We start from the raw sequence: 14,836 nt of genomic DNA on the forward strand, positions 1-14,836 counted from the left end.
AGACCTATCTAACCATTTTTCGTTTAGAAAGCCCACCTCCACCCACTCCTGGGCTGGCCTCACCTCTTCAGCTCAAGGCCAGTGGGTCCCTGTACCTCAGAAGCCTTCTGCAGCAAGTCTTCCTGGCCCGGTTGCCTGGGGCTTCAATTGCCTGCACCACACGGCTCCTTTCTATCCCCCTCTATGCGACAACCCCGGCCTCTGGTGAAGAGTGCTGCCTGTGTCTCCTTCCTGCCCTTCGGGGAAGTCGTGGCTCTGCCACTACTATCTCCACAGACTACAGTCCAGGCCCATTGTGTCTCCCTCCTTGGTTCTGCTCTTCCGCACAAACAGTATATTCACACTCATATAGACTCCCTCAGGGGCTGGGAGCACAACCCACTGACAGAATTTCAATAATAACAGGGGGCTTCAAGCACCCATGGAATGAGATGGAGTTCTGGTGTCCATTGGAGGAGACCTATAATGCTCACTTAACAGTATTACATGTTTCTGAAAAATCCAACAGGCATTTATTTTCACAAAGTTAAAACAAAGCAGACTAAAAACAAGATAACATACAAAATAGATCAGTGCACAAAAAGGTGGAAACTCACAAGGTGCTTTGTTTCAGCATTGAAGTGACAATTTAACTGTTGGAACAGTTTGTGTTTCTGTACAATGGGATAAGAAAGATAAACAAGAGTTAAAAATGGAAGCACATTGTTTGATGGAAAATGTTTTATTCTGTTTTTTTTTTTAAGAATAGTGGATGCAAATCTACAAGGTTGTTGCAACTGCAAATGCAATAAAGAGAAAGGGTTAAATATAAATGAGTTGCTCCGATTTACCATTCACTACATATGCGTCTGGCCATGATTTTTAAAAAAAATCAATCACTGGTCGGCCTAGTCACAACTTCAAGTCATGTGTACACCTTCGATTTGTAAAGCAGAGTTAAAATAAACTGTTCATACAATGGCCAGAGGGCAAGTCTGTGCAATCTTTGTCGGTTTACCAGGCCACTGGCCGCCTTCTTATACAATTATAATCTACCACAACAGTATTCCTCATACAATTAGCTGCAGTTGTCCCAATGAATATATATCCTTACTTTTGGATATAGGCAACTTTATTCCATGTACCAAAGCAGGAATAAATTATATGAAAAATCAGTGAGTAAAACACACAACAGCCCCCACCTGTCCTGCAAACGTTTAATGAAATGACATAAAATAATTATTGCTTTTCTATTGTGTGAGAAACTACATTTGTTGAGTTGAGTTTCCATTCCAAGTGTTGTTTTCATCGTCATCATCTTGAGTCTTTAATCTATAAACTTTGCCTTCTTTTTTGAACTCATCATTACGTTTTTCCAGCACTCTTTTCCGGACTGCTTCCCTGGAAATAGAAGTAAACAAAAGAATAGAAAGCAAATATTAATCACCCACGTAAACATTTACATAATAAAACACGCCCAGTCTTACATGAAGTAACTGTAAATAGCTATAACTAAATAAAACATGTCTCCTATAATTAAGGTATGATCATAGCATCAGGTTACCTGAAACCAGTCCCATATGCAATCTCATTTAATACACATTAAAACATGTCATTACTTCTTATAAAGCAAAAACCATTTATAGACAATTCTAAAATCCGTAAACACATCTATACAACTGTGTCTACCAACACAACAAATTCATCAATGGTATCATAACTACTAGCACAATGGCTTAGCCCTTCTACTTTGACACATTCCTATGATCCACATCACATTCTAGTATGTTAATTACATCAGGACCTGCTTGTATCATCATGTTTTGATACACTTCTACACTACATATGTTCTGTACTAGTCGTTTTGCAGATGTTCTTACAGGGAGTAGTGCCAGTTCATTTAGCCTTGTACCCTGAACATGTGTCTTACCATATCGTTTCCGCTTTTATCTAAGTCAACATTTATATTTCCTTTTGTGAAAAAACAGGACTCTAAGTGAAGTTTTCCCTCAGGGGCTTGCTACTTTGCAAAGCCTTTGTAATGGCAGGTGCTCATGTGTCTCCAAATATGTCGCTCTCTAGAGATACTGCAGTCTTCCCAGTCCCAAATGGATCCCTGTTGATTAATCGCCTTACCACTCCAAACACTCGCTTGCCTTCTTTGTTGGTAACAGCTCATTTGAGCTCCCATTTGAAAATATCATATGCAAATAACTAACGCAGAGATTGATAAAAGTCATGCTACTCAAAGGAACAATACACAAAGTAATCTCATGACCGTTTCTTCTCTTGTATGACAACTACAAGATACTCTAAAAGAGACAGTTTAAGGCAGTATTCTAGCACATGGATCCAAGTGACCAATCAAGCTAAAGGTTTTCCTTTTTAAAACTCATTAGCTGTGGACATTTATGGAATTCTTTTGAATTGAACAGGCACTGGAAGCCTTAGCCATCACTCTTTCTTAGTAGGGATTAGGCGCCAAAAACTGTTGATCACTGTTAGGGCAGGATTTCATTTTTGGGGCTTCTTCCATCTCATTTTATGGGGCCCCTACCTTTGATATTTCCCCTCCTTTGGTTTTTTAATCTTAAAAAAATGCATTTCAGACCTATGGGTCAATCATCAAGGCAAAATCTTGAAAAATATAAGCTCAAAATAAAACATTTTGTTAATCCTCCAAACGTGAAGTCCTGCCCTCAGCCATTTTGCTTTTGAGGCTTTTCTCTATTCCGAGAAGCATTGAGACAGACCTAAAATGACTGCTGTGCATACAGGGGCTCCGTTAGAGCCCAGCCACGTCCTCTATAGTAGTTTAGACCGGTCACTAGTCTTATATTGGCCATTAAACATCCTGTGGGAGTGTACTTCAGTCTTAGGTGGTTTTTGGAGCCACCCTGATTAACTAGCCATCAAAACCATTGTTTAGTGTGCAATTAGAGGGCTGCCGTTATTGGTCCACTCACTGCCTAGATATATCTAGTGGAAACCTAACCCTCACTCAATTCTGATGGTTTTCTACTGTAGTCTGCACATTTACTTACCTGCTAAGGATATTGCAAGATACTGCTAATGCTGCATTTTAAGACTATGACTGTTCATAATGGCTAAGTCATGTGGCCTTACCTGCACTCCGGTCTGCATTCTTGGCTGATGGGTACTCTTCCTGTGCAGTCCTCGCCCTCCCCTTGGTTCTCCATGTTAGATGGGCAGGGATCTCCATGCTGGAACGATCAGTGGGATGTTTTGCAGTTGCTGCATCTTTTTTACAGGCTTGGTCATACACCTTGGGGTAAGACGCTGTCGCCATTCACAAGAGTCACGGGACACCCCTATCCTGCCCCTGTTGCTAATCTGGGCCATCCTATCCTCTGACGCATTCACTGTGTCATCGTGGGACCATGTTTTGCTGGCTGCTCAGTCTTGTCCATCCTCAAGCCATCAGAGCTGCTGTTTTCACTCCTGGCTGGTGGGTCTCAATTCTGAGCAGGCCTATTGTTCTTTTGTCGACTGTGGTGGGTGGGAAGAATCGGACTCTTTAAGGACATTCAAATTCACAACAAAAAGGCCTATCTTTACCTATTTCTAGAGTAAGTTCCCTACTTACCTAAAGGAACGAAAGGTGCTGGTCTGTCATCAGGAAGTCCCAAAGAAAGAAAAGTCCTCAGTCCGAATCTAATTCGACCTGACCCTACCACTAAGATAACTAGCTTAAAAAGTCCAGCAGATTGGTTTGATTACCCTGGTGTGCCAATATCTTCTGGGAGTCTCTTTGCATCAATGTCTCTATTTCTTGTGATGCTTGTCGAGCACAATCTTCTGTAATAGTCTCTCTTTATCGCTTGGAGCTCTTCTACATCAGTCTTTGGTTTATACTCTCTTTAATGGTGTATCTGTGACACTTTCTCATTCTTGTTGGAGGTGTTAGACCTCTCATACTCTATTGATCCAGGCTTTCTCAGCTTGGTTGTGTTATTTCCCCTGTCCTGGGTCCTCTACCTAGTTCACTTGATAATCTTGTCTGTCAATCACTACAAGATTTTATGCCACAGTTTCTCCCCTTTTCATCTTGGGGCTCATGTAGTAATTTCCCTCCTTTATCTGTTCTTTGTTCAGAGTCTTCATATACTTCCCACACAGGGTTATTCATTCTCCTCTTTATCAGCTTTACACAGTTCCAATTAAAGAGGTCTATATCAAGTAACTTGTGAGTACTGGGATGATTTTCTCTTCCAGTCTTCTGCTGCCGCAGGGGCTCCTGTTGCTCCCCAGTACCTCTCTGTATCTCGGGGAACATTGCATGCCATGGCATTCGCTTGGGTGATCCTCATCGATACTGCCTTTCTCGTTCCTCAGTTTCGTCACACTCTAGGTTTCCCTTCTGCCGTATACGCAGGATGGCGTTGTGAAACTGTCCGCGGTCCGAGTTGCCTCATCGTTCTACATTCTCGTTGGTCTCCCGTTCTCAGCTTCCCTTCTGCCATATACAGGGGTTAATGTTAGGAAGCGGTTTGCGCTCCCACTTGCCTCCTCTGATGGTCTTGGAGAGTCATCTGGCGTCCTACCCACCATGATATGGATGTGGTCTCGCCACCACCTGACACAGGACTCAGCTTTCCTGTTTCAAAACGGCTTCTCCGTTGTTGGAAACGCAGTCTCCAGTGTCTCACTCTGGCGTTTTGCAGCCCTTTGAAAACCGCAGGCTCAGCAGCTCGTCTCAGGTCTGCCTCTCCAAGACGTGCTCACGTCCGGGGGTTTCCCCTGAGTAGAGTACTCTCAACTTCTCCACTTTCCTCCACTCGTCTGAGTTAAGTATGTCTCCTCTTAAAGAGACAGTCACCTTTCCTTCCCTGGGCTAGTTGGTTCCAGCATTGCCTTCAGCCAACTATGTAGATGCTACATTAGTCTTTGTAGCAGATAGTCCCTGGTATGCTACTATGCTGTGTGGCTTAGGGAGTTTCTCACAGGAAAGGAAGTCCTTGTCCCCCAAGGGGGTCTCTCCCAGTGAGGTGCAACTTGCCCAGACCCCTAGGGAGGGTCTTGCATTGCGGGCTCACTTCCCTAGCCTCAAAGACGGAAGCTCCCCCTTGGGGAAAAGGGGCAAATACATTTGATTTGTCACAGTAGCTGAGGTTGACCTAGTCACTGGGAGACTGCGTCCTGTAAGTCGACATGCAAAGGAAGACTCACTGGGTTGTTGCTCCTTCCTGGAAGTCTTTTTAGAAACTGGGACCATATGCAACTACAGCTGGGCTCTGGGATGAGGGTTATTGCCGATATTTACCCTTTCGGTTCCCTGTGGTCTGAGGTTGTCAGGTTCTGCAGGCCCCTTTCAATCACATTTGCCCACTGACTTCCATTGGTCTGAATTGTACTTTGCTTTCTTCCTTCTTAGGGCTGCCAGACCTCTAACTCCATACTGGATCTCTCCTTTAGGGCTTCCAATGGCATCCATTGGGGTAGGTTGCTGCTTTCTCTGCGCCTGTGGGGAGAACTGGGCTTTTCACTACAACCGCTGGTATGCCTAGAGCCTTTACCCTGTTTCCGATGGGGCACTTTCTCCTTGGTATAATATATCATTTATAACGCACCTATACACAAGTGTTTCTAGCTGCCACAAGACAAGGGAGGGAAGACAAAGGGAGGAAAAGACAAACGATCCTACTAGGCCTTGTGCCATTCAGATTGCACAAGTGTGATATATGAAGTTCGAGGGGAAGGGCAAGGGAGAGGAAGGGGTGCTGTAGTGGTTACAGTTACAGCCCTTAAGTTTGTGGATGGCCACGAGGCAGTGCAAAGGAAGACTGGTCATGGAGGAGCCTGGTACCCAGTGAGCCTCTGAAGGAACCAAGCAAACCAGTCGGCGCAGCAGACAGGTAAGTTTGCAAGCGAGTGATAGAGAGAAGGCAGAGGAGAAAGGGAGGTTGTTGAGTAGCTTCTGGAAACTTCAGGTGGTTCTGCTCAAGTCTGAAAAGGGCAGAGAGGCCATTCCAGAGGGAGGCACCTGCAGAGGAGGGATATCTACCCCCACTCTCTGTCTGGAGAAGCGTCTGACCCTCTGAGTTGGAGGTAGCTGAGCAAAGGGCTCTAGAACAAAGGTATTTTGGTAAGTGAGAGTTGGACCCAGAAAGCCTTGTGGACGATGCAGAGGGTCTTGAACTTGATCCTTGCAGCCACAAGGAGCCAGTGGGGAGATTTCAGGGCTGGAGAGATACAGTCCCTGGGCTTGAAGCCAAAGATAAGTCTTGCAGTCACTGTTCTGGATTAGTTGCAGGGGGCGAAGAGTAGAGATAGGCAGAAAAAGAGGCTGTTGCAGTAGTCCAGCACAGAGAGTACCAGGGTTCTGCAGACAGTGAGCTTCTGGGGGAAAGTGAGAAAAGGTAGAATACCTCTGAAGATGCAAAGCTGGAAGTGGGCCTTTTTGACAAGGTCCGTGATGTGAGGAGAGAAGGAGAGTGGAGTTGAAGATGACGCCAAGGTTTTTTACCTAACAGGAAGGCGAGGGCCCAAGGAGGGGGAGAGAGTGAGAGGGAACGCGGGAGCAGGGGTCCCAATGAGAAGGTTCTCTGTCTTACTGGCATTAAGGCAAAGATCGTTTGAGGCGTCATCAGTCCTGAATCGCAGATAGACAGTCAGGAATGAGCAAGGGAGGAGAGGAGGCTGAGGGAAGCCTGAAAGAGAGCCGAGTGTCATCCGCATAGCACTGAAAGTTACAAGAGAAGGTGGAGATCAGGTGGGCCAAAGGGACCAGATAGAAATTGAAGAGCCAGGGAGAGAGGGTAGAGCCCTGGGGGACACCACATGTGGAGAGAGGGGTGGTGGAGAGAAAGGACCCAAGTTGTTCCTGGGAGGGAAGGTCCAGGAGGAAGGAGGTTAGCCACGCCAGGGCCTGATCCATGATGCCCAAGTTCACACAGAGTCTGTTGATCAGGGTGGGGTGATTAACCGTGTCTAATGTAGAGGAAAGATCAAGGAGGATGAGGACACAGGTAGAGCTGGAGTCGAGGCTAGAGCGGTTTTCAGCAGAGCAGAGCAGTTTCTGTGCCTCTGGCTGCTCTGAAGCTAGACTGGTGGTCATGGAGGCAGCCAAGAGTTTCAGTGTAGAGGGTAAGCTGGGTGATGGCCAGCTTTTCCAGGAGTTTGCTCAGGAAAACAGTGATAGAAATTGGGTGATAGTTTGCTAGACATGTTGGATCGGCAGAAGGCTTTTTTAGGAGGGGGTGCACAAGGGAGTGCTTGAGGAGAGGGGAAAAATCCAATGGCGAAAGAGTGATTGCAGAAATTGGCAAGGCTGGAGCGAGGGTGGCAACGTGGTCCTTGATGGTTCTGGAGGAGCAGGGGAGCACCTGTTTGGACAACACTTTCATAGATCAGACTTGTCTACAGACATTGTCAGGTGTTGACAGAGAGAGAGAGGTGGCCAAAGGGGGCCTGAGAGAGGTAGAGGGAGAGGAAGAGTAAAGTGAGGACAGGATGTTCTGAGTTTTAGTGGTGAAATGAGAGACCAGAGCCGTACAGAGGGCCTGGTAGGGAACAGGAGAGGTGGAGACTGCAGCAGGATTGGCCAGCTCCTTGTAGATTTTAAAGAGTTCATCCGTGTTGCTAGAGGCCGCACAGATGCAGGCTTGGATATGGACCCTCTTCTTGGAGAGGACAAAGAGTCTGTATTGCCTTTGGAGCAGGCGGCAGGCCAGTTTGTCAGAGGATGCGCACAAAGCCCTCCACTTCCTCTCAGTCACCCTGCACTTGCGTTTCAGAGCGGCAAGGTTGTACCAGGAGTTACATTTGGAGGTAGGCTTTAGACAGATATTCATGACAGGGGCAAAAATGTCCAAACTGTTGGAGATAGAAAGATGCAGGTTGGAGATGGCTGTGTCAGAGTGAGAGCCAATCGCAGGAGTAGGAGGGGCCGAGAAAGCAGAGGCAAAGGCATCCATTGACACGCACTTCATGGGCCCAATGACTCCGAAGGAAGGTGGCAGTGCTGGGGTAGGATTTGCTTGATGGGCAAGCAGTTTCAGGTTTGATGAGAGAAGAAAGTGGTCAGATCAAGAGAGGAGTGGTGAGAGGGTCAGAGAGGGGGAAGTCTGAGGTGATGTGAGCATCCAAGGTATGTCCAGCAGAGTGGGTCGGACAAGAGGGCAGAATGGAAAGGGAGAGTCGCATAGGTTTCAGAAAAGCCCAGGAGAGGGATTAGAAGCATCCAGGTGGATGTTCAGGGTCTCAGAGGAAAAGTTGAGAGGTTGAGGCAAGGAGGGTAAAGGAGTGAGGTATGTCCATTCCGATAAGAAGAGGGTGACCTGGCCAGGTGGCCTGTAAATGTTGGCCACAGTCAGGGAGAGGCCAGGAGAGACAGAGAGCCTCCAGACCAGGCATTCAAAGGAGTAGGCCTGAGTAGGAATGACAGAAGCAGGGATCCATTCCGGAAAGAACAGGGCCACTCTACTTCCGGGGCGGTTGGTTCTGGGCTCTGAGATGATCTTGTAGCCCTCAGGGAGGAGAGTGTCAAAACTCATGGCAGAGCTGGCTGTGAACCATGTCTCGGTGAGAGCAAGGACATACATGTTAAGGTCTTCAAGGACTAGGCAGATTTCAAAGGAATGTTTGACAGCAGAGCGAGAATTGAGAGTAGCTATGTGGAGCAGGTTGCCACATTTGAAAGAGTTCTGAGATTCTGAGATGGGGTGCAGGAGTGTGGTACACGCGGCGGAGGCGGTAGAAGGGCCCGAGAGTTGGCTGAGGCAGTAGAAGGAGGTGGCCTAGGGGCCAGAGCGGAGGAGGTGCCAGAGAGGAGGCAGAGAAGGAAGGAGGTGCCAGAGATGCGGCAGAGGAGGTGTCAGAGGGGCCAGAGAGGTTTTAGATGGAGTGGCAGGAGAAGGGAGGACATTGATGAGACACGGGAGACACCTATCAAGGTGGAGGAGATTGGGCTGAGAGCCCTGAACCATGACAGTACCATTTAGAAGTTTATGATGGTCATGGAAGAATGGAAGGGGGCCACAAGGACCTCCCATCGAGTGCCACCATTAATGGGAGAGGAGGAGAAAGGAGAGAGAACAGAGACCATATGAGGGGTCCATAGGTCTGGAGAGGGAATGACAAAGAGGTGAGAGTCTGTCTGTAGGGAACTCTGATGTGGGCATCAGCGATAGGGGGGCCTGGATTGGAGACCAGGATATACCTCTTGAACGTTTCCCTTCCAGACTTGGTGAGAGGGATAGGATATAGAGTATCAATTTGAGAAGATGGTAGAGATTGAGAGCATCATAAAGGGTACGAGGAGGAAGAAGGGACAGTGAGGGGGGAAAGAAGGACAGCCCACAGCCACACACCACAGGAAGCACCAGAGGAGGCCCACAGGAGGCAACAAGCAGGCAACACAACACAGGGGCAAGCAAGAGCAGTGTGGATAGAAAACGGGGGCGTGGGGAAAGCGCACTGCAAAACATTTCCTAAAAAGAGAGAACAAGGCCTAATTTTTAACACAACCGCAATGCAAAAGCACCCAGATTCAACTTTCCTAAAAAGTGGGGAAAAGGCCTGGTTTTGAACACAACAGCAATGCAAAAACACCCTAAGCAATACAGTTAACTGAGATGCTTATGAGTGGTGCGATAAGTAAACATAGTGTAATTAGAGGGGTGAGTCAGTTTAGTGGGGTGCAGTGATTGACCTCTTACAATTGACAATATAAGGTACTTACCTGAAGAGTGACATCTTTGCTGGGTCCCCCTACGGCCCCTGGAGATATCCACCAATTTTGAACCTGTGCATTACACGCCTGCCTCTTGAATTGCATTGCATCATTCCTTGCCACCTAGGTTTCCTTCCTTGCAATGTAACATTCCCTTATGGGCATGGATAGTTTGAGCCTGAAGTGTATCCTGAACTTTGGTAGCGATCCTGGCTTTGTTGAACATTCTTATTTTCTTTTGGGTGGCACTGTTATAACTTATGGGTAGATGGTTACACAGCCCTCTCCAGAGGGTTGTGCAAAAATCTCCCCAAGAGTCACCAGGAGCTGCCCAGTGTTTTTTACTCATGTCACTTATGATGGGAATTTACAGGCAGTCTTTGGGATTTTGGGGGTCAATGCAAGCCACCTGCTTCAGGTTGTGAATCTACCATCATGTGGTGTGCCCGAGCAATGCAGCCTCTATCAGGGAGAGCCTTCCTTGTGGAATTCCCAGAAAAGGTAACATGTAGGAATAGAGAAATACCTCTTTTAACCAGCCCAGGAGTGGGTAGGGGTTAGGGTTCCTCAAACCATGTCATTATAGAACAGAGGGTTGTTCACAAAATACCAACCATAGTGCAACAATGCCACTTGCGGGCGTTCTCCCTGCAGGTCTATCTGCCCAGCGGACTAGTCCGGCAACATGTACCCCGCAGTTTGGTAAGCCCCAAGAGGTGTGCAGAAAGGAGCAAGAGCTCTCCCTCTTGCAGGTAGAGCTACCTGATTATCTTGTAACCCTCCAGCTACAGACATCTTGCAGCCTGGATGACCCCTCAACCATCCTTCCTGTAGCTCTCTACCTCCATACAGTGATACTGCTACTGAGAGACAAATGGCTTCCTTGAGACTACTTTTGGGTCAACTTGGGGATATAAGCTACGTCATTAGGGTGTCCCATTGCCCGTGCGACCTGTTAAGAGCAGAAGTGTGTGACTTTCTGTATACCTTTCTGTGCCCGGTTAGCCTCTGGCTATCACTCATATGACACACACAACACACAAATCCCAACCACACACAATTCTCACTACAGCGCATACCTTTTGTGAGGAATTAGACCATCTGCATGGTGGGAGTGCGCTCACCTGGGCTTTTTTGAAATGTTCAATTAAATGGAATGATGGTAGACTGACCTCAGGAAAATGTGTGGGGCTGATCCACACTCATTTCCCTATGCTCACACCACGACAAAAGCAAAGACCTGTGTACTCCGGGCTAGACACTGCCTATACGCAGTCCGCCCATGTCATATGTAGTTGGAATATGACCGCCAAGGAGGGCGCAATGTCATCCCAAGGAAGGGGTACGACCAACCTTCCCCCTGCCATGGCCAGCCTGATTGACAAAAGCTCCATGGAAACAACCTGCTCTGTCAGGCCTTGCAGCTGGTGGCAGTGATTATCATGCCAACGTGGATATTTTAAACAGGCCCACATAGGGCCTGGCTGTAGAGGATAACAAAGGAGACAGGAAATCCAACAACCTTTCATATGTAACTGTGTCAACCTGTAGCCAGCTCCCGCCTCTCAGCATTGATGGCAGTGAACTGTCATGTCTGGGTCGGTTGTTTCAGTAGGCCACCACGCTATGGGGGCCCCATTCATAAGGAACGAGAATGTGTTTTGCGGAAGCCAGAGGGTCTGGTCACGCAGTAGCTTCAATGGAGACCTGCTGCTTTAACAGGATCTGCACAGGGAGCATCATTAACCAGACAGACACTTTGAATACACCAGACAGGAAGATGGGTGGGACATAGTAGTACACCTTGTTCCTGTTTTTGCTCCTTTACCTTTCCTGTTGCAAAGCACTCTGGTCATGACCTCACTCATACCAAAGATTGCTGGCAGGGACCCCAGGATTGGTTCTCCAAGATAGGCTTAGCCAACACCAATCATTGTGGCCCAATTGGCTTTAAAAGAGGGCTGAGATCATCTGAAAACTTCATAAGAAGAAGAACTCAACCTTGGACCCTGGCTGAAGGTACAGTCTGCCTTACATCTTTTGCCAGTGAAGGAAGGCCAGGATATCCAAAGAGGGAAGAAAGATCCCTCTCCTAATCTTCTCTCAGGGAACAGAGGGAGAAACAGAACTCAGAGGACCCTCCAGCCACTCCAGAATTGGTACCCAGCCAGCACACAGCATGCCCTGCTAGGCTCTGCAGCAGGCTTTCTGGCTAGATAGTGCCATGAGGTCTCTAAACCTAAAACCAAGGACAAGGCAGATGCCTGCAACACACTCCACAGCTGTGGGTGGCATGCCTAAAAGGACGGCAGAAGCCCATTGAAGAAGCTGAGAGAAATGCCTCGACTACCGATGTCCGCCTTAAAGGAACCAGTCAAGTTCCTCTATTTGTAACCGAATGAAACACTGACCCTTGTCCAGCCGCAGTCGCTTAAAGACATCTGAGACGTCTCGGCCAGTGCTTCAGAACCGCTGATCAGCACTGAGCCCAGTCACCATGTAGGCCGCCTGTAGCCATTCATCTAGCTTTGCCTGATACCCGCAGCCGACTCCTGTCTCGAACTCTGACACAGAAGTCTGCAAAGTGCCCTGAATCCGATTCGACCCTGTCGAGCACCAAGAAACCAACAGCAAAAGATACATTGTAGTTCTGTCCCCGTGGTCCTTCCCAGAAGGTCCCAAGAGACATTTTAAGACCCTTTTCCACCTTTGTGCTAAAGCCAAGAAACCTTAACAAACTGCTGTTGTCATTAACCATAGCGACTACCCTCCTGTCAGTATACAGAGTGCATCCCATTTGCTTCTTTGAAACGGTCTGTCCTCTGCATTTCTTTACAGGGTGGGTTTGTTAGGCAACATTTTCATATCAATGATAAATCTTCCTGACCTGTGTCAACTCCAGAACATTTTGCTAGACTGGTAGATTATTTTTCCCTATACCTCAGTGAGTGGGAGTCTTTTACTCTTTTTATGGATGTCATTTTTAAGACTCTCCATAGTGTATTTTAAAAGTTATCCTCTTTGACAACTTTTTGGCAAGAAGTGCCTATTGTTGCCTGGTTACCCTAGGTGCTCCCCTTTCAATTTTCTCTGGCTAACCTTGTGAGAACTACAGTTCCCAAGGATAGAAATGATCTTCGGATCCTTTTTACATTTTATTAGGTGAGACCAGCACCCCCACCCCCACCTTATGTGGAGTGCTGGGGAGATGCTGAGTATCCCTTTTCTCATTTTAAATGTAACATTTATGTTACAAGGACAAACGTACATTTAATGGCTGGTGGCAGTGAACCTTTTTTATTAATTTGGTGCACCTTTACCGCGGGCTGTCTGCACAGCCCTGGTAAAGGCACCGATGGGTGCTCATTTTACCAAAATGGCCGGTCTTCTTTTTTTCGCCATTTTAGCATTTCTTGTCCTTTCTTGTTCCTTCCCCTGAAATCCAAGGCAGGAAATTCCTTTGTGTTAACTTAATCCTGTGGATTCCCTGCCCAGGCTCCAGAGTGTCTGAAGGCAGGAAGCGAGGGAGGAGATGAAAACTCTGCAGCTCTTTGTCTTCCAGCCGGACTGTGAGAACCCAGTTCAAACTGGAAGGATGGATGCCAACCCCCCCCCCCCCCAGTTTGAATGTTGCAAGGCTGTTTGATTGGCTGGGTTCCTGCATAAAAGTCCTATCCTCAAAGCTGAAGTGGTAGTTGACCACTGGAACGAAAACCGAAGAGGAAGATGAAGAAACCACAGCTGAGACAATTTCCAGCAACCAGAGAGCCTGCGGTGTAACCGGAGTCTGCTGTAGCCCTTCCTTCCAATGGACCTGGGGACTCTGAAACAAATGAGCCAGACCCAGAGCCTGGTGAGACCCACTAGACTCAAGGTGACCTGCATTTTGAGCCATCCCACGCCATGCTGCGACCTTGCGGGGCAGCAATACCACAATACCCTGGGACCTCGAGCCATTGTGCGGTGCACGGTCTTCCGAATTCTGAATCTTGCTGAAACCTCCTGGGCATCCTGCTGGATCTCCAGAGGCACAATTCAAGTCCAAAAAGTACCCTCATCAGAGTGCTCGACCTTGCAAACGACGAGAATCCAACCAGCGATATTCTGTCTTCTTATGAGCTCCTGAAAAGGCACCAAATCATCCACAGAGCCGCATCCAGCCGCAAGGAAACTCTTGCCTGGAGCCTTCTCCTGTGATCCCTGCTGCAAATGTCCTTCCAACGTCCAGTCTTGCGTCTTCTTGACAAAGGAATCCATCGACCTGGGTTTTTTGGCTGCACATCCTGAAGTCTTCCTGCTGCAACTCTTCTTCTGTGCTGAGGTACTGTGTTGGCTGGGGTATTTTCAGTGATTGGGAGGCCACTCATCCAGTTCACCCAGACCCATTGCAGAATCGTCCTAGAGCGTCTTCTCTGAAGTCCCTGGACCCTCAACTAACTTTAGAGTGAAATACTTACTTATTTGAACATTCTTCCTCTGGAACTCTGACACAAACATAACACACAAATCCCAACCACACACAATTCTCGCTTTGCCTGAAACTGAACCCCATCTCACCCTGCCTATAGCTGGCACCTAGACCGCTAGGGTACCTCTAGTGCCCGATTAAACTCAAAAAACTGGATAAGAAAAGGGTTCTGGCGTGAAAAGAACAACACGTGTGCAAAAGTTACTTACTTGTAAAAGAAGTTGGTTGATAACTGTAACTCAGAGGGCACAGTTACAAAAGTGATCACTTACCTTTAATGTGTGTTGCACTATTCTGAAAGGTATATATAAGGTTAAATTACTCACCTGTGAATTGGTTGTGCCTCTCCCTCAAACGTAATGCTGTTGGCTTCAGTTTACTATTCCAGTTAGGATTGATCTACGAGTGTCCCCAATTGGGTCTTAATTCCCCTAACTTGCTGTTAGCCTGTCCAGAATAAGTCTGCCTAAGGTTATACCTACCTTTAAATTGCGGATAGCCCCTTTAAAAAGTATATAGGTTTTCCTTACCTTGTATTAGCTGTGTGCCATCGTAAAACACGCTAAAGAATTATTGCTTATCTCAATCCGTGTCCCACTGATCTTTAAAAGTAACTGTAATAGGATATTACAAGATTAGGTCTTACTTTTAACTGCCTAGAATAGCTGTGTGCCATTCCTGTAAATGGTTCCTTT

General features: G+C 47.2%; 1 protein-coding gene across 2 annotated transcripts in view; it reads right to left on the reverse strand.

The window, feature by feature from the left end:
• Window positions 1–702: 702 nt before the first annotated feature.
• Window positions 703–14,836, reverse strand: part of UBXN4 (UBX domain protein 4) — a 1,027,720-nt gene continuing 1,013,586 nt past the window's right edge. For both annotated transcript variants that reach the window (XM_069616541.1, XM_069616540.1), the window contains exon 14: window positions 703–1,380. In XM_069616541.1, coding sequence (XP_069472642.1) covers window positions 1,245–1,380 — 136 coding nt within the window. In that variant the 3' untranslated portion in view covers window positions 703–1,244. The remainder of the gene's footprint in view (window positions 1,381–14,836) is intronic.

The sequence above is a fragment of the Ambystoma mexicanum genome, chromosome 9, assembly GCF_040938575.1.
Source record: "Ambystoma mexicanum isolate Mex_15411 chromosome 9, UKY_AmexF1_1, whole genome shotgun sequence".
Lineage (NCBI taxonomy): Eukaryota > Metazoa > Chordata > Amphibia > Caudata > Ambystomatidae > Ambystoma > Ambystoma mexicanum.